The sequence below is a fragment of the Cuculus canorus genome, chromosome 8 (assembly GCF_017976375.1).
Source record: "Cuculus canorus isolate bCucCan1 chromosome 8, bCucCan1.pri, whole genome shotgun sequence".
NCBI classification, from domain to species: domain Eukaryota; kingdom Metazoa; phylum Chordata; class Aves; order Cuculiformes; family Cuculidae; genus Cuculus; species Cuculus canorus.
The window spans coordinates 28,460,217-28,483,825 of NC_071408.1; the positions used below are offsets into that span (position 1 = coordinate 28,460,217).

The following is a 23,609-nucleotide window of genomic DNA, read 5'->3' on the forward strand; positions in this document are numbered from 1 at the left end:
GAATGTCCCCAGTGACCGACAACATGCTCAGAACTCAAGAGTGAGCTTGTCTGAAGTTACTACATAACCTCTCTGGGCTCAGGAGCCACCACTCACTGAAGGATGGAAGCGACCAGAAAGGGATCATCAAATCACAGGTTGGAAAAGACCTCTTAGATCATCAAGTCTGACCATTTCTATCTGCCACTAAACCATGTCCCTGAGCACCTCGTCTACCCATCTTTTAAACCCCTCCAGGGATGGGGACTCCACCTCCTCCCTGGGCAGCCTCTGCTAGTGCCTGATGACCCCTTCTGTTAAAAATTTTTATCTAGTCTGAACCTCCTCTGGTGCAGCTTGAGGCCATTCCCCCTTGTCCTGTCCCCTGTCACTTGGGAGAAGAGCCCAGCTCCCTCCTCTCTACGACCCGCTTTCAGGTAGTTGTAGAGAGCAATAAAGTCTATAATAAGGATCACTATATATTTATGCTGGTTTTACATCCTCTGTAGGTCTTTGTACTGACCATTGCTGGATAAGAGATTTCGAGCTAGGAGGACCTTTGACCTAGCAGCTGATGTTGATTGGTAAGTGATGCTGGCTTTTTGAATAAATAAAAAAGACAAATGGCACTGCTGTGACTTGCTGTAGGTGGCTACCAAACAAATTCACATGAGTCCTGCGAGGGCTGGAGCTAAAGGGGCATGGCTATAAATGCAGAAAAAGATCCATTAACTAGTCAGAGAACAGTTTGGGTTGGAAGGGACCTTAAAGATCTTCCAGTTCCAACCCTCCTGCCATAGATCAAGTTGCTCAAAGCCTCATTCAACCTGACCTTGAACACCTTCAAGGATGGGGCACCCACAACTTCTCTTGGCAGCCTCTGCCAGGTCCTCACCACCCTCACGGGACAAAAATTCTTCCTAATATCTCATCTAAATCTCCCCTCTTTCAGCTTAAAACCATTCCCCCTCATCCTATGCCTGCACTGCCTGACCAAGACCCCCTCCCCTGCTCTCCTGGAACCCCTTTCAGTATTGGGAAGCTGCTCTAAGGTCTCCTCAGAGCCTTTTATTCTCCAGGCTGAACAACCCCAACTCTCTCAGCCTGTCCGCCTATGAGAGGTGCTCCAGCCCTCAGATCATTTCCATGGCCTTCTCTGGACTGGTAACAGATCCATATCCTTCTTGTGCTCGACACTGTGGTTTTTCTCACAGTACTGCTACTACCTTGATATCCACAACACTCAGTTACAAGTACGCAGCATTTAGTTATTTTAAGGAAAAGTGTGAAATCAATTTATGCCTAAATATACATACATATATATATATATATATATATATATATATGATGAATAAGGCCACAAAAAGTAAAGCTGCGCAATAACTGTGGTTAATATTTCAACCTATGCCTTAATGATGCAACCCCGGCGTCTCAGGTACAGGGGTTTTCCTAAACAATATTTTACATGTTCTTTTCACTGATGGAATTTGTCAAGCCAGTCAAGGTGGAATTGCAGAAAATTAGTATTTACTCGTGTTGCAATATCTGGATATGATGGTACCAATTACATATAATCACTACATGCAGTGTTTGGGGACAGGCATGCCAACAAAGAGACCAGGAGGCAGAAATAGATGTACGGCAGCAGTGGAGAAGCCTTAGGTGCAGCTTTTGGGATAGGAGCCTCTGCCCAGCTCTTTTCCAAGGCAAACCAGCAAGTCTGTCCCACAGGGTGGCCCAGAGCAGCTGTATTTGGAGCTGAGCTGTTGCTGAGGCATCACTTAGGTTATCAAGTAAAGAAGGCAGCGCTGAAAAGGGAGACAGAGTCAAATCAGAGAGTCAAAATCCGCCACGCTGCTTCTGGATCCCAGGAATACTGAAGAATAACTGTAAAGCTGGGTTACAGGGGTATAGAGTGACATAAAGAGTCCTCTTCAATCCAAGACCTCTGGATGTCATTTCACGTGCAAAATCCCTGGCAAAAGACTTCACCAGCAGCCACGTGTCTAGAATGGGCATCAGTACTCTTCCATTTCTCAACTTTCATCAATAACAACATCTTTACTCCCGATCTTCTTTTTCAATGTGCCTCCTCAACCCAATTAGCATCCAAGAAATATGGTTGACGGAATAAAAACATCTGTGTGACATACATACCTATTGGATATAAAGCGACTACCTCTTACAAGAGGCAGGGCAGCCCTGGGACACTTCAACCTTAGTGTCCTTGCTCACCAGAGGTGGTGAAAGCCAGAGACCTGTCTTCACCAGCACCAGCTCACTGCTGCAGGTTCCCCCCCACCCCCTCAAACAAAAGCCAAGTTTGCTCTATCTTTAGAAATCAAAAGGTGCAAACTGTTTGTTTACCACCTGTCACTTCGCAGGTAGTTGCCCTAATACTGCCTTAGTTCTTTCCTTCTACAAGGTCACTTTTGAAGTGGTTTTCTTCCTTAACCTCTTTGAAATTCCATGCTAGACAAAGACATATTTTGGTTAGGAAATACTCTGGATGGGTCACCTAGTCTCTTCCTTTGGCTAATGGAAGCTGTGCTCAGACCTTCAAAAACAAAAGCTAATTTTTAAAGAAACAACCCAACCAGGAAACACATTGTTGATGATTTCTGATGACAGTATTGACTTTTTTTTTCCTGTTTTCTCTGCATTTTGCTTTGAGATGGGAGGTTTTGGGGTTGTTTTTTTATTTTATTAGAATAAATGACATGTTTCCAAAAGCTGGAAAAGAGTGTCTTTTAGCTGACAGCTGAACTGAACATTAAATGAAATTTGCAAAGCCATTTTTCCCATACATAATCAAAAGCTGATAGACAGGGAAACACAGAGTGCATTAAAAAAACAAAACGAAACAAAACCAAACCCCAAAAAACCCACAAGCAGACCGAGAGAGAAAGTGTAAAACAGCTATCCTGAATCAGCTCTGAGCTGCTCTAATGGAATTAGGGTCACCCTGACAGAAACACAGATCACAGAGAAAATTTAATAATGTCTTACTGCAGTCGGTAAAAGCCGGGGAGGATTTGAAAGTGCTTTCTGCCAAATTAGCACTTCTGCATCCACCGTTCACATACACGTGCCACTTCTGCTCACCTTCTACCTTCTTCTCACAGCACTCCACCAGAGCGGCTGGGAAACCTCTGCTCTGGTCCTGCTGGCAGGGAGGCACCCAGCAAGCCCCTCTTCTTGACACGCTACCACAGGCTTAACCTTTGGATGCCCCTTCAATTCCTCAGCGTTGACATTATTCACAGCTCCTGTGAACTCAATTCCAGGAGAGGCATCACAGCGCACGCCCGGCGCTAATTCCGCCAGGCGATACATATTCAACCTGTTTTATCTCAGGCGTTAACGTCTAGCTATCTGCCAGCTGTCAGGAAGCTAAGGTAGGGATGCTGAAATGCATTGCAACAACAGCAGCTCCAAAGTGGAGGTGAGGAAGGTAGGGAAGCCCTGGTTGTAGCTGCCCCGAGACACGTGGCAGCCTGCTGCCAGGGACAGCACAGCTCAGCCCTCCTTCCCAGCCCTTCATCCTCACCATTCCAATAAAAAGCCATTTTTCGGACTGTCTCAAGGAGTTCAAACACATGGATAATCCTGCTCTCACTGTCATCGTACCATAGAATCACTGAATGGTTTGGCTTGGAAGGGACCTTAAAGATCATCCAGTTCCAACCCCCCTGCCATGGGCAGGGACATCTCCCACTAGGTCAGGTTGCTCAAAGCCTCACCAACCTGGCCTTGAACACCTCCAGGGCATTGCTTTTAGCTACCAAAACGTAGGAGTGCTTTGCAGATACTGAGCCTACCCATCCCTCCGCTGCTTCCAAGCAGAGCTGCAACGGCAGTGGGGGGAAAAAATAATCACAGTGCGATCTCAGGAATAGCCATATTGCATCAGGAATCCATGTAAAGAAACTGGAGCCAACAGGATATTAGGGAACCAAAAAACTGAAGAGGGTGCACATGTGGTGTTCCTTTCACAGCATCCCTTTCCAGCTTTTGCTGTAAGGTCCCGTGTCCATGCATTATCATACCTTGCCCTTCACTTCTCTCTTGAACCAGAATTCCCCAATGCCATATTCACAACCGTATCTTGCCTGTCTGCATCACCAGTGGCAGGACATGACATATGAAGGGTTTGGAGATATTTTTTCTCCACGTGGATGCGCAGAGCAGACCCTTTCACACAGCTCCCTGCTACTGAGAGTCGGTGGCAAGATTCAGTGAGGTTAAGATAACAGAAAAGCTTTAAATTGGTAAAACACACACAGCAACACTTTTCATCCTAGGAAACACTCAGTTAATCCGTGGTGGCTGTGGCAGTTAAAAGGTCACTGTCCTCCAGATCTGCCTTCTAGATTAGAAAAAGTAATTCAGAGTCATTCTGCACCAGAGAAAAAGGCGTACATATAGATACATTTGCTTCCCAACACAGAAGCGTTCCACATCTAAGACACCAATATTTGGATCCGAGCCTGTGAAATGGAGCCAATTTTGTTAAATTTAAACAAGTGGAAGTATTCCACAAAATTAGCAAACCATGTCTACTGCATGTTATCATCAGGCCAAGAGCTGTCCTAGGATACCTCAACTCCACCAGCTTCTGCATACCTGATAGAGTGATGCTTCTCTCATTTGCGGGGCCACAACAGAGATGATAAACCTCAGGGAATTTTTATATACCCCAGAACATTAAACATATACTCCCCTGTGCCAGACTCCAAAACGGGCTACAGTGTAGAGACATAAAGTGATCCGAATAAGCATCTTTCAGCAGCACCAGCAGCCAGGGAAGAATCCTGAAGGAGAAGACAGCTGCTGTCCCCACTTATACTGAGCAGCTCAGACACATACAGACTACATTCTAATCCCTTGCCTGTGCAAATCATCCCTGGTGATCACAAAAGTAGTGAATTTCCATCTTTCTTTACAACCCCCTTTACTCTTCTTTCCAGCATCTCTAAATTTACCTTTTCCCACTCAGTCAAGGACATTTAGGACCCGCAGCCCCTTTTCTCCATTCGGCCAGGCTCCTACTAACAGGTATAAAGAGCTCCTTCAACTATAACAGAATTCCATCTTAATTAGAAGCCTGGTGACTAAAGCTGGAGTGAGAAGCTGCTGGTTGGTGGCACCTCAGGAGGTGCATCACGGTCACCTCTCTGCTGCAACCCAAGCGTCCCTGGAGCCCATGGTGCTTTCAAAGTCACAGAGTATCCACACATGTGCAAGCATTTGGAAAAACTGGTTACTGGTAAAAAAAAAAAATGGGAGACGGGATGCACAAATAGTTGGGGCTATCCTAGGAAATACAAACGAGTTATGAAAACCAAGAACCAAATGCAAAGAACGCAAAAGGTTTCCTGCAATCTCATAATTCATTTGATGAGAAATTCCTACTCTACGGTATTTTCGGTAGTTCACCTTCAGCCAAGTTTATTTCCTCTCGTCTGTGTGTTTTGTGCACAGCTTTCTCCGCTTGGCCTGGATGGGGCTAATCACAGTCACAGGGGCACCGTAAATCTATCAGGACAACAAGTGTAGACACAACAGCTTAAAGTGTGACCAGAAAGAAACTTTTTACTCCAATCTGCTAAAATACAGGTGTAGGAAAGCTACACCAGAAGGTAAAAACTCACACCCTTTCCCCAGTAGCTCTGTGTCACCTGCTGACTCAGGAGAGATGTCTCAGTACTACACAAATTACGAGAGCTGGCAAAAGAACAAAGAAAATAAAGGAACAGGGATTCCTGTGACCCCAATACTTCTCTCTTCTTACACCCCCAATTTTCTTTAGCATCTGTACACACTGGAAATCAAACTGTCAGGTTTTGATCTTGCAGCTACTACAGAAACTCTTCCTGCGCTTGAATAAATTTTGTCAGCCTTTTTAGTTCTACTTGCGCCCCTTCGCACACACAAACTGTTTATCTGCATTGCGCACATGGGAAAATTAGAGATTTGGGAGGGGTTGGCTATCCCTCAACCCTCAGTGTTCCCAGTACAAAACAAGAAGGTTTAGTATTTGCTGAAAGAAATTCTGCAAGGTATTCAAGCCTTGCAAAACCGAATATTACTTACTGTCCGCTCCTGCTAAAGGCAGCATCAAGCAGCAAAGGATGGCTGCTGGCACAGTGAGTACTGGGACACAGAAGTTAGGCACCATATTCCAAAGTAGAGCAAGTCCTCTTCAGCCTGAGGCAAGTGGTCAGTACATCCAGTGTTACAGACACAGACTTACTCCTGCAAAACAAGAGAAGAAAAGGAAAATGATCAAATACGACACAGAGATTAACTGCTGATAAACCAAACTACATTGTAAAGACGTGGTTATAGGTAGTTTTCAAGTGAAATTTCAGTATCTTTCCTGAGCGGCATAGATCTTAGAATGGTTTGGGTTGCAAGTGACCTTAAGTATCATCCCGTTCCAACGCCCTGCCAGGGCAGGGACACCTCCCACTGGACCAGGCTGCTCAAGGCCCCATCCAACCTGGCCTTGAACACCTCCAGGGAGGTGTTCTCTGGGCAACCTGTGCCAGTGCCTCACCATCCTCATCGTGAAGAATTTCTTCCTAATGTCTAGTCTAAATCTTCCCCCTTCCGATTTAAAGCCATTCCCTCTCATCCTACTACTCCAGGCCTTGTAAAAAGTCCCTCCCTAGATTTCTTGTAGCCCCTTCAGGTAGTGGAAGCATGATTCCACATGGATGCCCCCAATCCAACAAGCTGTTTTCAAGGGTCATGATGCATAAACACCCACCCACCTCCAAGTTTATCTTTATGTCCAGCCTCTATTATGTGCTATTAATACATTCTTTAGTTGTTATTCACAACAAACAGTTCTGAAGTTGCATGTTACAATACAAGAACAGTCTTAAGTTTATGTTTCTCTTCCTCCCCCATCTGCCCAAGACAGATATGCTTGATTACATACGTAGGACGGTTTGTGGTAAACTATATGTTGGTCCACCCAGCTGGACTGGTGTACATCAGACAACTCCTGATGGGTCCAAGCAGGAGAAACAGAAGTTGAACAGAATCGGCAGTCGGTTCACAGGGCTACCAGAGTCCCAGTAAAAGGTTATCAATAAAAGGATCTATAAAGGGAAGCTTTACCCAAAGTGAACACCTAAGCTTCAATCTTCCAAAAATGGCTTGGGCATCTGCTTGTATACAGAAATACAGAAAATTCTTTTAAACCCATTAAACAAATGCAATTTCTGTATAGCTGCCTTCTTTATCTTTTCAAGAGAATACGCTCATTTTAGTTTCACCTTAAAGTCCAAGGTCTGCCTATTAAAACAGACTTTAAAGGAGTCAGGAAGCCCTGTTCCCTCAAAGTGACAATGCTCAACAGGGACAGGGGCTCACTCTTTCAGTGCTGGGCATCTCAGTGCAAGCTCAAGAGTCATTCAAAAGTTGATGAGATGCTCCTTCAGTAAGCTGCAAGTTACCAAAAGCTGGAAACACAGCACTAATAGCGAGAAAATCTTATGGTGGCAGGTGCCAGCCCGAGTGGACCCTGTGAGTATCCTTGAAGCAAAGTACCTGCAGTGCACCGACTGTATGTGTCATGACCCACCACTCTATTCATGTTGGCAAACATTTCAAACCATGTTCAAGACTGGTCTAACAAAGGTATTTTTTGGATTTTGCTGATATTTTGGAAAAGCGTCGGGTTTTTTGTGTTTGTTTTTTTTAAGAATCACTGAGTCTTTGACGGAAGTAACTATCACATGTTATGAACATGTTTACTTCTGACAAAAACATCATGCTCAAAAGAATGCCAGCAATGGCAGTGCTGAGGGAAACCCGCAAGAAATCTCAAGAGAATCTACCTAGGCAAAAGTTTATATCGCATTGTACTAACGAATTGCAGATTATGATTCTTCTCCATTCTGTTATTGTATTTGCACAGTAAATCTTTCGACATGTTATAATATCCCACAACACAGAAGAAATCTTTATTTATGCAATGTCTTCTACAGCCAAGACATCTGAAAATAGTTTACAAAATAACCTAGTTCTAACCTAGATGCAGGGAGAATACTGATCATCTCATCTGACTTTTATTATCTCAATGAGACAGCATAAATCCAAGTAAGCTCAGCAGCAAGATTTTGAATACTGCAGAAGAGGCTCTTCATACCAGCTGCACGCTCGGTTCTCTTTGTTGCTCTCCAACCTCCACATCCTCATTCTTCTCTCACCAAAGAATTACTAAAAGCACCATTAACACGTCTTACACCGCAGAGGCAGACAGTTGTATCTTTATAGCTGCATAAGCTCTATCTCAATGAGAAACTCCATTCAGTCCCCAAGCAGTTTGCCCAGGGTTAGCCGCCTCTCCAGACATGGCCCACATGGGAATGGGAAGGAGTGTGTGGATTAAGAGTGAAGATTATGACTCCAAAATCTGCATGCATGGTGCTAATTTGTGCAGCCAGAGAAGTCAACCCTCAAAGTGCTCTTTAAGCAGCACTGTATCTGGCTTGACAGCAGCCCGAATCCTTAGAGGCTACTCGTTTGCGGAGGGTGGTGATAGAGCAAAACTGCCAAGAGCTGAAATTACCGTGTCAAAACTAATGATGTGTGTCAAACTCTCTCAGATTAGGACAGAGAACAAGTTTTACAGGTAGTGCTGAAAACATCTTAGGTATGTATCAGATCAGATTGGGGAAGAATAGCTTTCATAGAGCTTTTCCTCTTTCATTCACTTCCATTAACAACAAAAGTGCCTGATGTAATGGTGTATCTTGAGTGCCGGTTGCTCGGAGTCATGTGAATGGCACCTCCACTGCCCTCATTCAGGAGTTACTCTCAGGAACACAAAACCCTCAGCTAAAGAATAGCTCTGTCGCTCAATTTCTGTCTTCTTTCAGCAAATGTGATCAAGCTTTCTCTCCAGTTTCAAGCTTGACAGATTTATAACTTTCCTCCCAAGCCCATGAGATACACACGACAAACATCATGCAAAACTGATGAATTGTCAGTTACCCCACCAGATGCTTTATAGACTTGATCTTTTTACAACCGTTTAGTACTCTATAATAATTTACCAGCTGGTAGAAAAGCCAGATTTTCTTATGCAAGACTGTTGTCTGTCCCACATAGAGCACCTTTGGCCCTTAACAGGATCCAACCTCACCGCTCCTGCCTTCCATGATTACTCCGCCTATGGAAAAGTTGCCTGCATTCAATATTTAAAGCCCTTTAAATTGGAGTGTTTTAAAATTTTATAAATCTCAGTAGCTGTCATTCTCTTTTGAAACTGAAAATATGAAAAAGCCTCTCCCAGTGGTTCAGCTGTCATGTTTTTTAGAGGCGAGGTGCTCTCCCCCAACAAGATGGTCCAATATTCAAAGCAAGGTGACAAGGGGTTAGTTGAAGCTCAGTTAACCGTTAGAAGGTCAGCGCTACTCTGACAGTTTTGAACAGCAGTCTTGAACCAAAGCTAAAGGCTTCCTCTCCTGAGGCAGAAAGGCAGTCTAAGACAGAGAGCGGCTACAAACTAAATACGCTGGTAGACTTTGGTAATGAGTTGAACATACACGGAGTCAGTATTGCTTTGGTAAAACCAAGTCCAACAGCAACTAACTAATGCTCTTAAGACTATCGGTGTGTCTTTTGCTCCAACAACCTCACACCTCTTTAGGCTGCTCTCTTGCATCCAGAATCATCTCCTGTACACCAGCTGACCTCAAATCCCTTAATTTAAGGGCCTCTTTTAATCTCACTGCTTTGGCTCCCATCTCACAACTGCTCCGGCGTTTGGGAGCCCAGACGCTGTAGAAGAAGGGATTTCAAAACCACACGTCCATTCTCAATGCTATTTCTGCATCTGGTCCTGTCAGTATTATAAACTCTAGACCATGTAATCCAAAAGGAGGGTGAGGCTAAGCACTCCAGATGGCTTTGTGAAAACAGCTTTGAGTTTAGCAAGCTAAACTCCTGCCTCTGCTCCATACCCAGTGTTAGAACTACCGAGCACTAGTTTGGCAGTAAACTAGAAAGCGGGAAAGCACAACAACAAAAAAAAAAATAGCAGATTTCATTTAAATATAGCTAATTTTGCCGTGGGGCAGGTGGATGGAAAAAAGGCAGTCTTGAGAACATTTTTGAAACCTACATGGTTTGATTCTTTCAGACAAGCAGAAAAAGCTGGACTCATTTAAAACAGAGCCAAGAATACCAACAGCTCATATGGCACGAGGAAATTTTGGCAATGAGTATGTCCCACAGGAGATGGCAAAGAGATTAGAAAAAGCAGTCAACTTTAAAGAGTCAAGAGGAATTTTAAACCAGCACTGAATAGCTCACGTCCTCTATGAACTCTTCTGGAAGCTAAACAGAACTGAAGTGAGTGCCATGTGGGTCACTAATCATGAACAGCAGGGTGAAGAAAAGCATCTCCAAAGTCATCCTGCCCGTTCCAAGCCAGGGACAAAAATATTGCATTAAAACTGCTTTTTACTTTACAGCCCAAAGTATCTAAGAAGTCAGCAAAAAAGGGTTCCCTCCAGGAAGCCTTCTGCATTCATAGAACTGCCAAGCTCAGTTGTGAGTGTGACTACTAACACTGTATTTGCTGTGAAACACAGCTAAGAGACTCTCTAGAAACTTACAGGGTAGGAAGGTACGCCCAGTGCATAAGCAATGTCCTTATCTGACCTGGAGACGTTATTTTCATAAAGGAACCAGAAACAATTGTGTTTGCTTTTCAAGGCGGAAACATCTTAAAGGTTCTCAACCTGAGCCCAAGGACACAGGTCAGAAGACACCAACTGAAACGCATCCAGACAATAGCAAAGGAGACACTAAAACTGCACCATCTTCTCCCGGTTCTACCATACGTGCAACACACAACGCTCCTTCTGGACACCAACCCACAACCTTCTATTTTACCCAAATACCCCGGAGGGAACCAGTGCTCCAGAGGGACCCAACCACCCTGGAGTGTCACCCAAACAACGGTAAACAAGAAGTGACCGAGCAAGGATGGGGGACACACCACACAGAGCGATGAAGCAGCTATTTCCTCTATCAAAAATCAGAATAATAATCGGCTACAGCTCAACTGTTTAATTCTGTATATAATACCTCATCCGTGCTCTGAAGGAGGAAGAGGAAAACCATGACGCATCATATAATTCAAGATCATCATATTGCACACATTAAAAGTTGTAGAAGCACAGTTACACACAAGTTAATGACTTTTGAATGTTTCACTTCACTACATTAGTATTCCTTCAACATAGATCTCTTTGTGCTTTTCTGCAAGAAATGTAATATAAAGAGACTTGGGGAGTACAGCAATATGGCCAAAAAAGACAAAATGAGTCTCATTTCACTTGAAACTCCCACATTCAGGGAACGTATTAGAGAGATTCAGTGGGGAGGTGTATGAAGATGGCAACACTAGCATAGATTTAGGGAGGAACTTGATACCAGCTTGCAATACAGAAAGAAGGCCAAAAGTTGAAGCGACTGCTACATGAGCAAAAGTATCACCTCCAGGATTCAGGTGTAAGCAGACCTACAGCATCACTTTGAAGACTCTCAAACCATCTGGAGGGAAGGGATGAACAAAGCAACTCAAGAACTGGGATGGATAAAAATCTCTGTTAAGTCACAAGTGCTAGACAGACTGGCTAAGCAAGATGGGGATTTGATAACCATCTGTAAGGACATGAAGGATACAAACACCAAGAAAGGAGTAGAAGAGTATAATTAGCCATGGGCATACAACTGTGAGCAATGGAATGAGACAGAGTAACAGAAAGTCTATGTTGAATGTTCTCAGTAAACTCTCCAAAAAAAAAAAAAGAAAAAGAAAAAAAAACCCAAAAGAGAGAACAGACTCCAGCAGGAAAATGTTTCATTATCTGTTTGGATGGCAGTTAAAAAGAGGGTAGGAAAAAAAAAAGAAACGCACACCCCAGATATTCCATAACCTAGGAAAATACCCAACCCGAACAGAGGCAGATTGGTATGGGGAAATATATATACAATAGCAAAAAATTATTCAGAAGTACTTCAAAAAGATTCTCCTTATTTTGGCAAAGCATTAAAAATAACAGGTGTGAATAGTTTAGCAATAGCCTGGCCTAGCTACAGATCTTTGTGGTCCTGAATACGCAATCACAACTTGATCCAAGGAGAGGAGCGGAGGGAAAGAGAAGGTTTTACGCAAGCACAGCCTGGATACTCCTGTCAGCCTTATTGGCTACATTTGCTTTTGGAGATATTAATTTCTGAAGGTGTCATTCCCTACAGACTAGATAAAAAGGAGGATTTTTTCCACTGGAACAAGGATTATGAAGGGCCCCGTTAAATAACTATGGTGATAAGTCAAAATGTCCACTTAAAATATAGATCAGCCTTGAGCCTCACAAGCCCAGCCATCACTCACAGTGAGCACTAAATAAGATTGCTGTAGATCACCCTACCCAAGTGTGTAGGCTCTTAATGCCTGCTGTAAAGTCTCCTTAAAAGAAAGAAACCACTGCATATCATCCTCTCAGCAGAGATCTTCACAGAACGGGACCAGCAGTGCAACCAGACGTATGGATTGAAGATCCAGGGCAGTAGAAAACCCTACAGAAACTAAAAAGAAATTCAGCTATTCCTTAGCGATCAGCAAACTCCGCTAACGTGGAGGAAGATGCCTGTGTGTCAGCCACTTCCACAGAGCAAAAACTCCAGTGCCGCTTCTACAAAACACCATACACGTGACAATACATTCTTAATAGAAATGTCCATTCCATTACAGGCTTGCATTCAGCACAACGGAAAACGGCGTAAAGGTTAAAATTACAACGTTCCAAGTCATCCCCTCTACACCTCAACTCCTTGGCATCAAGTCCCGCACATCCAAGATGCAGAACAGAAGGTTTTAAACTAAGGAGAGGGAAAGTTGAGAAACAGGGTCCCTTCTGGGCTTGGTGCTTACAACACACCGCAGCTGACTGCTAGTACAGTACAGCTGTGGCACATCTGGCTCCAGCAGTGCCAAACCCGCTGCTTCTGCATCTCTCAGACTGACGGAACAGGCAAAGCAGAGCAGACAGAAGATCCACTGAGCACGAAAACTAATTTTAACCATAACAGCAAGAATGCAAATCGATCGGATGAGGATAATCTGTCTTTCCCTTCCTTCAAGGATTTTTGCAGGTGTCTGCTGACTTGAAATCAAACTAAATCCTAATCAATCCTAATTCAAATCAAATCAGCTTCTTATTTGAAACAACCCCCCTGCTCTATCTACGTGTCTATTCAGCTTCATTAGCAGCTGCAAAGTTGAGCTTTTGCAGAGACCTCCTCAATGTAAGCCTGTTCTCTGGGAGCTTCCCGGGCTTTTTAAGTAACCACTTGACAGTTTTCCTTTGCAGAATCCATTAAGTCCAACCCTATGAGAACACGATCTTTTAGGTATTTTGTTGTTTTCTCAGTAAGTTTTGCTTCAACCAAAGTACAAGACACAAAGAACTGCATTCTAGAGAAGTGGCTCTTTTTAATGAAAAATCCCTTACTTTTGCTATAAGTTCAGTTATGTTTTATATAGCACAGCATACTACTGGGGTCTGCTTACTTAATGCTTTTCAGATTAATAGCTTATTCCAAAGCTGCTTTTGCCTAGACCTCAATTTCTGAAATTTGCTTATCTTTTGTATTTAGAAAGACTGGGCACAATATCAGTATTTAGTCTTCTACAACATTTTTAGCTATTAAAAACTGATGCAAAGAAGTAATTTCCCTTTTTAGTAGTACCCTTTTCTTCCTTAATTGCTATCTTTAACCTCCCGTCATCCAGTAAATCCAATTTTCACACAAGACAATGGCACTGCTTTGCCTAAATTCTTCATCTATGTACAGCTGTTAGTTCTTCAAAGCCCACCTTGGATCTTTCAACTTTCCTTTCATACTCGTTATATTGTATACACTTCACTTTTTACGCTTTACCTGGGAGCTGGATTTCTGAATTTTCATCTCTATTAGCTTCTCAAACCTGCCACCTAGCTAGTGCAAATTATTCCCAGCCTTGCTAATTTAAGTGCTTTACCCAGCCTGCATTCTGATGTTCCACTGCTGGTTTCAGACTACGTCAAGGAACTGTTTCACTGGTTTACATACACACACGCACACAGAGACACGGAGAAACAGCAAGAGAGAGAAACACACGCACTGACTCTCCTTCTCTCTTTTTTCCTTTTCTACTCTTACTTTCTCCCATTTTGATTTTAGTGATGCTTTGAGTAACTCGTTTGCTTTCTCTTAAGTTGTCCTTTCGGAAGTTTATCATCACGGCTCTTGATCAGGGAGTGCAGGGATAGGATGAGGGGGTTTTAAGCTGAAAGAGGAAGATTTAGATTAGACATTAGGAAGAAATCTTTCACCCTGATGATAACGAGGCCCTGGCCCAGGCTGCCCAGAGGAGTCGTGGCTGCCCCATCCCTGGAGGTGTTCGAGGCCAGGTTGGATGAGGCTTTGAGCAACCTCATCCAGTGGGACGTGTCCCTGCCCACAGCAGTGGGGGGTTGGAACTGAATGATCTTAAGGGTCCCTTGCAACTCAAACCATTCTATGATTTTACTATTCTCAACATTCTGACCTTCTTTTTGGCCCTTCTGAACTCGACGACCAAACTCAAGCACTACAGGCACTGTCGTCATGACTGCTCATGGAGATGTATGCAAGGATCCTACAAACAACTTTAGCCTTGCTGACTCAGATAGCAGCAGCTTGACAAATACATGGGTGATTAAATAATCTTGAGTGACTGCTTGTGTCCAGATCTATTTTAAGTTGGGTCTGGAAGGTGTGCACACGCTGGTGACAAAACCTCCACCCACCGTCTTGCAGCCACTGTCATGTGCGGTGATGGGAGTGAAAAGGACATACTGCTTTAATCCTGCTAACAGAGACAATAAACGTTCTCCACAGGTGTACCAAGTGCCTGTGATGTGGCAAGTTCCCAAACACATCCCGGGTGCCATCCTTTCTAGACGTGGTCACCACCAGCACAGGAGTGGCACCACCACACCAGACCAGCTCCCAGCCCCAGGCAGCCCGCACCAGCCAGCAAAAAGACCGTGCAGGAGAAGACAGCAGGAGGCTGCCACAGGGCTGGTTTCCTCCTAACACCATCATTTAGCAGACAACTTATGCCCTACTGGAGGGTTTATATATCCAATTAAACTTTCTGTAATTCTCATCTTGTGAGACTATGAACATTTTCAACGGTAGATTTTGGAATTATTCTTTCCTAAAGGGTTTTGAAGTTAATTATATCATAGTTGTTATTACTGTCTGAACCACGGATACTGCTTGAACCCCATTATTGTGTGTGTTACTGAGGGCTAAAATAAGAAGCGCTGCTGCTTTGGTGTGCTCTGGAGGTAGCCTTTCCTACAAACGGCTTCTTTAACCTTTGCCCAAACATAATGTATGCTCAGTTTATATGCAGGTAGTTAACATAGCCCGGTAGGGTAAATAGGCTTATTACATTTATTAAACTGAATTCTCTCCATGCAGAACGCCCCCAGCATCCTCAGATCCTCTAACTCTGGAGGCATTTGGCTGTTACCATGGAAGACAGCACCCAGAAATTCCCTTCGCAACTAATAAGCAAGAACTATGAAATCACAAGTTTTATGCAATTGCCTCCTGTATGAAAAATGAAAACTGCTTCTGTAACCTACAAAGAAACCAAGATGCAATCAAGCTTATTATAATAAGATGCTAAATTTATGATTATTTCTTTTTTTCTTTCTCCTACTAAGGCCCCCTTCCTTTGTTTTGGCAAAAGAAAACACCCTCGGAGGTAGCACACACTACATACTACCCAAGCCATATTAAAGGGATGTAAATAAAAATCAAGCCCTAGGTGTAATATAATGCTTATTGAAGATGAAGAAGCCAAAGGCCTGCAAATTAAGAAATCCTGGATTAATGGTGGCAAAGTCAGTCCTAACTCTGACTCAATCCAAAAAATACATTTTCTCTCCTTCAGTAGCACTTCAGGCTAAAAATTAAATTCAGGTTTCTTGCATCCCGTTCTGTACAGCAAGACACACAAAACAACCAGACATCAGATATTGTCTCACTCAGATCTGAGACTGTATGTTCAAAACAGTTTGATGGAAGAAAATCAATTAATATATTTTACAAGTTGTCTTTGTTTGGCAGATCAAAGCAGCAGTTTCCTAGTTACTTCCTGGCTAGAGGGACTGAGATAACAGCTGCATCAAGGCTGCAGCGAATCCAACACTTTCTACAGACCAGCCATCTTCCATCCTTCACACCACAAAGCAAATCCCAGGACTCCACAGAGTCAAACAGGCCAAAACCTGATGCCACACTCACGTTTTCATGCACACATTCCGTAAATAAACTCACACGTGCAGAACGCACAGTGCAGCAACGCACAAGCACGAAGAATTTAGAGGCAGCAGACAGCAAAGCTCCCCACGACTGTGGATCCATGCTACCTGCCACCTTATTGAGGATGTGCAACCTCATCTGCTTCCGATCGGAAAGATGACAAAATGTGGGAGGCTAAAAACATTCTGCACATGTTAATGAACCTGTAACAACTGCCTCTCCCAACCTCAGAGAGAAATCCAAAATGTAGAGCTAAAGCAAAGAATTACCTCTCAGGTAAGCTGGGAGCATCACCACCCCTGCACATTCCCCACTGCTCCTTCCACCCTCTGTGATTCTGTACCTCCCATGGACCTCTATCCACCATAAAATCCATGCTAAGCATATGTGGGATTTTGCTTTTGATATCTAGCAATTTTTTACTTCCTAGAAACGGAATGCCAGCTTTGCTAGCCGGGGGTATCGACCGCATGGCAGCGATGCAGCTACTTCCAATGTTTTTGGCATTTCAAGAGGCAGCAAGAGAATCAGTTCCTACATTCAGCACGGCAAAGACTTACAGATAGGGGATATTCTTCACCCTTCAGAATAATTTTCCTCCACGACATCCTACGGCTCCAGAAGCTTCAAGTTCAGCAATTCAACCTTAACCAAGGTAGCCAAAAGAAAACAAACAAAACCCACCAGCGTAACGCTTCCACAAGAAGTTAGGTTGCTTTTGCTTTTTCTAATTTAAGCTTAAAAATTCCTTCTTCCCCAAACTTTGAGATCATTTCCTCTGTATCTCAGATCTTCCAGCTTCTACGTGTTCTCTTTCCCAGGGGAATGGTCCCGTGCTAATGGTCCGAGTCAAGATAAACCTGAATCGTAATAAAAGCTCAACCTAAAAAGATAATTACGTACCTCACACAAAACTGCCCTTTTGTAATGGAGACTTCTGCCAATAGCAGATGGAAAGACCTTTGAAAAATAAGACATCCCATATGTCGTCTGCGGCAACTTCGCAGCTTTACTATTGAAATTATCCACTCTTCCCTTCCAGGCCACCACCTTTACATGACCTTGAGTAAAACATAAAGGGGATAATACATAATCTGCAGCTTCTTGGGATACCATTCTGTAAAACCTAAGGAAAAAAAATTACTGCTAGCTGCTTTTTCAATCCATTTGTACATTAGTGTGCTGAAATGCATACTTAGAGCCATCGAAATCAGAGTCAATGTACGTTTTACAGTACTTAGGAGAAAAGCTATTTTAATTTTGTTAGTTGTCAGAATGTAAAATCCTGAAGGCAAAAAGCTTTCAGCGGAAAAGCAGAACAGATCTTAAAGGGGAAAGACATGACATAGCTTAATAAAAACCAAAGGAAAGCTTAAGCAGGACCTAGTTAAGTGCAGCTCCAAGGAAAGGAAACAGCTCCTGTTCCTCCACGTCCCTAATGCCAGTGTGGGGCTAACGACACAAGATACTTAATTTGTTCATCAAATCCAAACAAATAACATTAACAGCGGCGCAGACCAACTCCCCAGCTTCCAATAAACAATGGCTCAGAGGCCCTTAGTGACACAACGTATGAGGAACATGCTCCCAAGTTTTAAGCATTTACTTTTGGATACACAATGCCACCAGATGTCCAAGCTTTTTCTTACCTGCAGACTAATGCATCAAAGTGGCCATTCCTTCCAAAAGCTCACTTGCTCAGAGACTGCAGTTCTATGCCCATCATCGCTAGACACGTGCCCAAGCCCATTAGTTGATGTGGACCTTAGCCAGGCATGAGCAGAGGGGCTCAGTAGAGGGTTGGACCAAATTAGAGCACACAAGACCGTGTTTCTGCCAGGTCTATGTTTCAGTTTGGATACAGGAAGGCAGGACAAAGTTATCTGCTCTAAACGTTTGAATCAACTTGAATCACCTGACCAAGCTTGCACTAGTAGAGCGCTCTGCATTGCAGTAACTAAGGTAGCCCTGATCTGGTAGAACATGACCCAAAATATAGGTCCAAGGCATTTGCTGCCATTTGCACAAGAGCTTTTCTCCACGCAAGGCATCTGTGTTTCACAGAGGCAAAAAGCAAACCTCAAACAGTTGCATCTGTAGCCTACTCCCAGAGACACTTTTCTCTTTTCACCCTCCCCCCAGAACCAGAGCCCTGACTCTCCTTCCGTGCTTATTGAAGGGACCCTTTGCTGGAGCTCGCATCCCTGGTTGCTTGACCTTCAGCTGGTGTGTGGATTCTGCATCACTCAAACCCCTCAGCAACACAATGCGAAGGACACTTTTCTTTTCACTGGTGCCTTCTTTATGCGAGATCTTTACTACGGTTTTATCCTTGTGGGGTTTAATAATTACGCACATACACAGAGAGCCTGCAATCAGTGTACTTTGAATTAAATTTTAACCAATTTATGAAGTATTAAAACCCACAAAATCTTTTATAACATTTTAATTGTAGTATTACAGAACTCATCTGGTAACACCTAATTATAATTCTAAATGAGCAGCAATTAACAAGCTATTTTATGGTGCCAAAGCCCAAAACAAACAAGGTCAGGACAGCCCTGCAAAAGGAGCTGCTAGCGTTCACCCTGCAGAAGGGAGGCCAGTCTATCTTTGGGATACACTCATTCCCTGGTTTCTCATTCCCTAGTGTTAGAAACCATAGGGAATATCACCCATCAAGTACAGGACTTGCTGTACCGGCAGAACCTTGTCAGGAAATGGGTGGCTCTGCATACGCATCATCAGTATAAGCGCATTTGAAGAGACATATGCCAACGCTATGTCACTGGTGAGGAAAATAGGAGCAGCTCCAGCAAAAGCAAATGCCCCTAAATATGGAGTTGAGGACAGAGCAATGAAGGAGTCTCGCTTCTTCGCACAGAAGCCACAAAACTCTACCGTAAAAACAGCCCACCTACTGTCTGAAAAAAAAATAGTTCATCTTGGCATGGGGAACGCTTCAAATGTACCCAACATCTCTGAGAAGGAGGAAGGCTGATACTGCGGTCAGATCCACCGATCTCAGGTCAGAAATTCCAGGACATTTCCCCCCTGACCTGGATGTTGTTCTGGAAATTTCTTGGAAGAATCTTGCTCCCTCACCCCTTAGCTGGTAAGAGAAGTCCTTCTACTCGGTAAGCATCCTGGTTTCAAAAGTAGCTACAGCAGAGAAGTACCCCATCAGCAGCAGCATTTTAGGGGTCAACTGGCAAAGGTTCAAAGCCCAGAGGCTTGCTTCACAATGCACTGCTCTTTGCTGACAGGCTGGGCTCAAGCTTTATTTTATATTTTACTCTTCTTAAAGAGAAATTCTTTGGAGTTGAAATGTGAAGGGGGGGGGAAAAATCAGCCTAAATCATACGCAATGTACAAGGCAATTTTCTATTATCGGACGGAACAGAAGGTTTCTGAACAGGGCTCTGTGACAGACTCACGTATCTGTTTTCTTTGACACTTTTTCCCCTGTCTTCTAGTGAAAATGAATCTCTGGCTTCTCCCAGGAAGAACACGGGCCATTCCTGACTGTAGGAGAGGAGACAACTGGAAGGGAACTTGCCTGATGCAGCTGGTATCCTCTCTGCCTGCAGGAGCAATGCATTAGATATGTTGAACTAACATTAAAGACATGGAAACATTTGGAAAAGTATCAATGATCAGCTTCTTAAACGGAAGCAAAAAGTACCCAGGGCATTGTCAGGACTAAATCAGCAATCCAACTCCGGGAGATACTGGCAATAGAAAATGTGTTTTATGTATGCAGGTGGTTTATGAGGAACAATTTGTTTACAGCCCTTTAAAAAAGAATACACAAAGGAATTTGAATAGCTATTCCTCATGAAGCACTGCTGTTCGTAATAAAGCGTGCTCTGTCCTCCAAGCTCGCAGAGATAATTCCTGATAGATTAACCTTCTGCGTCACACCGAGGGTACCAGCAGTAAGTAAAGGGCTGCTTAAGGCGCTGCAGATTCCCTGCTGTTCCGTCGCACTTTTGTCCTACTCCTGGAAGTGCTAAAGCCTCACACCAGATGGGTCACACTGGTGTAAATCTCCACACAAAAGTATTCTGGGCTTGCTCTTCTGCTGAGACTTACAGGCTTCAGAAAACTTTGCAGGCTGGTAAACATGCCTTTGTCCAGGTTGGAGTGTCCTGTGCCTCCAACCAAGCATTTCCGAAGGAAGAATTGTCTGACGGAACTTTTACAAATGGAAAATAAACTGAAATGTACCCTCCCTGACAATGTTCATCAAAAAACAGTTAAGACTTACACCGCTAACTGGAGCAAACTGATCATCCACAGCAAACAGAAACCTCTTCTGACCAATTGCTTCTGAGCAAAGGCAACAGGAGTGCTCCACAGAGTATGAAATGGACACTTCTGACAGAGAAAATGGCCTCAATTTGTGCCAGTTCAGATTGGATATTAGGAAAAATTTCTTCACTGAAGGAGTGGTGAAGCACTGGCAGAGGCTGCCCAGGGAAGTGGTGGAGTCTCCATCCCTGGAGGTGTTCAAAAAATGTGTAGATGTGGCACTTTGGGACAGGGTTTAATACACAAAGTGGTGTTGGGCTGACAGTCGGACTGGATGATCTTAAGAGTTCTTTCCTAACCTTAATGATTCGATGACTTCAAAAGACACAAACAACCCTCCGCACATTTCTCCGCCAGCAAAAACGGAAAACCATGTCTCTTGAATACACAGCAAAGCTTCTGGATATACTGCCGTTTCTTTTACTTATTAGTTCACCACTGACTGCCAGAAGTTTGACCGTGCTTCCCGCATGATTGCCCTGGCAGTCTTGTGCCGCAAGTCCTGGTTTGCCATTACAGTGGATGAACGGCTGCAGGATCAGCCCCAACTCTGTAATGCGGCTGGGAGGAGGGTAACCTTTCGAGAGCCTAGCAAACACCACTACCCAACCCGCAAGCACTCACCCTGTGACCTCCGTGAGACGACCCTTTGCTGTCAAAACTACTGGCACAGCAGACTCATAGGCAACAACCATCATTAAGGATTAATTATGGCTACATTATGGCTTAATTATGGATTAATTGCATGAACCAGGCGAAGTTGATTATTTCTTTTCAAAGAGATCAACTGCCCTGCAGAAGCCACCATGCTCAAATCCTTTTCCATCAACTCTCCAAGAGTTTCTCACAAGTTACTGGGGGCACAAAAGCTGCAGATGCTTGGCTTTACCTTTGAAAGTGTTCTACTTGGATTTATCAAACTACACGCAAGTCAAACTTTATTTAGCTGAACGAGAATCCTGTAAGCCCCCCTTTCCTCACCAGAGAGTGGGAACAAGTAGAACAGCTAGTGCTTTCTTGCTTTACTGCATTCATTATATTAAACCAAAAGCAATGTCATCTTAACTTGAAAGGACTTCTAAAAGAGCTTGAAGCAATTCTGCTGCTGCAGCATTTTTGTATTTTGGATTAACTACAAGCCGCCTTAACCCCTCTGAGTTTGTAAACGCACGTACCCACATCCTCCTAAGCTTTCAGAGCAGTCAGCAATCCCTGAAATGTTAGCAAGCTGAGAGTTAAGGCATATACCATGTATAACCATTGTAATTTGACCTCCTCTACAAGTTAAAGAAGTCCAAGGTTTAGGTATTTTTGTCCACAAGAAACGACCGGCAGAATTTGGTAAATTATCTCAGACGTTCCTCCTGTCTCATGTGCAATTTCCCTGATTAACATCCCGGGCTCACAGGGGCGATGAAAAGGTCAAAATCCTACTATGAGAGAAAGTACTAAAACACTATGAAATGTTACCTTTAAAACATTTCCAATTGGTATTAATATAGAAAGATTTCTATCTCAAGGGATTTTGTAAATTCACGATTATCAACACGGACTTTTTAAGCTCTCTTGCAAACACAATTTTATGGCCCTTTTTTGCCAATAGAGTTTATCAGAAGCTAGGGAAAAAAAAACCCAACTTAGTTATCAACTTTCTTGAAATGAAATATTAAAAAAACCAAAACCCTACCACCAATAACTGGTTTTGTTTGATGTAGTTTGTCATTTTTGTGGACAGCTGGAAGCCTTAGGCAAATGTGCAAGAAAAAACAGCGATCTATCTCATCCATCTTTTGTTTGTTAAACCCCGAGTTTATTTAAGTGGCTTTGAATCCTGAACTACACAAATTCTTCTGAACCGTTCCACGCTCAGCAACTGATACTGGGGGGGGCAGAGAGAATCGAGAACATCCTTTAAGTTTATTAACTTCTGGAGAAGCCATCAGATAATGAACTCTTTCTTTCATCTCAACTCACACAGCCGAAGAATGGTGGCAGCTCCAGCGTGGCGCTACCAGGAGATCTTCTCAGGAACCAGATACAACCCATGCTGAAAGCACTTGTATCGCTCCAGACCCAGAAGCCTTTAACGGCCCTGTACGGGCCAGGCTCTCTTACCCTACCTGTGGAGGACACCATCTTATGAAACAATCAAAGAACTCATTTAAAATGCACTTTTAAGATTTCTTCTGACTCTGTTGTGTTTTCAGAGGGATGACCGCATTTTGGGGATGGCCGTATGTGGGCTGTAGATGAAAGGATGCCAAGCAGTGCCGAGTTCTCTCAGACAAATAGTACTTAGAGGAGATGGATGGAGTCACAAGATCAAACTGCAACTCCTCCCAGCTAAATGTTATTTTGAAAAGGGCTGTCTATACTCTGCACATTCACCCAAAAAAAACCAGAGAGAGAAAAGCCATTTTTATATACAAAATTATATCAAAGGAGTACCCTAGAGGCCACTGTATCATCCATTTTCATACTAAATTCAATAAAAATACCCACTTGTTACTGAGGTTAAATAGCTGCAGCACCAAGGGGTCTTGCTGCAGCATTTAAGACCTCATTGAGAGCATGTCCTGCCCTAATCTAGGCAACGAGGCTATTCAGAAAGCTGACATGGGCAATTTGACTGGCAATAGGTCTAGCCCCAGAGGTCCCATACATCACTGCCTGCATTTCTGCATTTCTTCTCCCTTTGCTATCTTTCCTCACACATTTCGCAGTGTCCAAGTGTGTTTCAAGACAGCTGATAGCATGTCATTTGTCATATCAATTCAAGACAACGTGAGGTAGTTAAGATGGTTCGGAAAGAAGGAGCCTAACTCTTCCAAGTTAGTTTATTGCACCTTTGCAAGGAGAAGTCGCTTCTATTCCAGCAGTGCCTACAGTGGTGTGTCCAGTCCACACACGCAAGAGAA

The 23,609-nt window shown here is 43.5% G+C and overlaps 1 protein-coding gene across 20 annotated transcripts in view; it reads right to left on the reverse strand.

Annotated features, from left to right (window-relative positions):
* PTPRF (protein tyrosine phosphatase receptor type F) overlaps positions 1–23,609 on the reverse strand; it is a 405,229-nt gene that overhangs the window by 258,548 nt on the left and 123,072 nt on the right. For 19 of the 20 annotated variants that reach the window (XM_054072544.1, XM_054072564.1, XM_054072558.1 and 16 more), the window contains one exon: positions 6,076–6,237. In XM_054072544.1, the coding sequence (XP_053928519.1) occupies positions 6,076–6,160 (85 nt within the window). In that variant the 5' untranslated portion in view covers positions 6,161–6,237. Of the gene's footprint in view, positions 1–6,075; positions 6,238–17,280; positions 17,299–23,609 lie in introns of those variants that run through there. The other variant, XM_054072547.1, reaches the window with a different exon arrangement.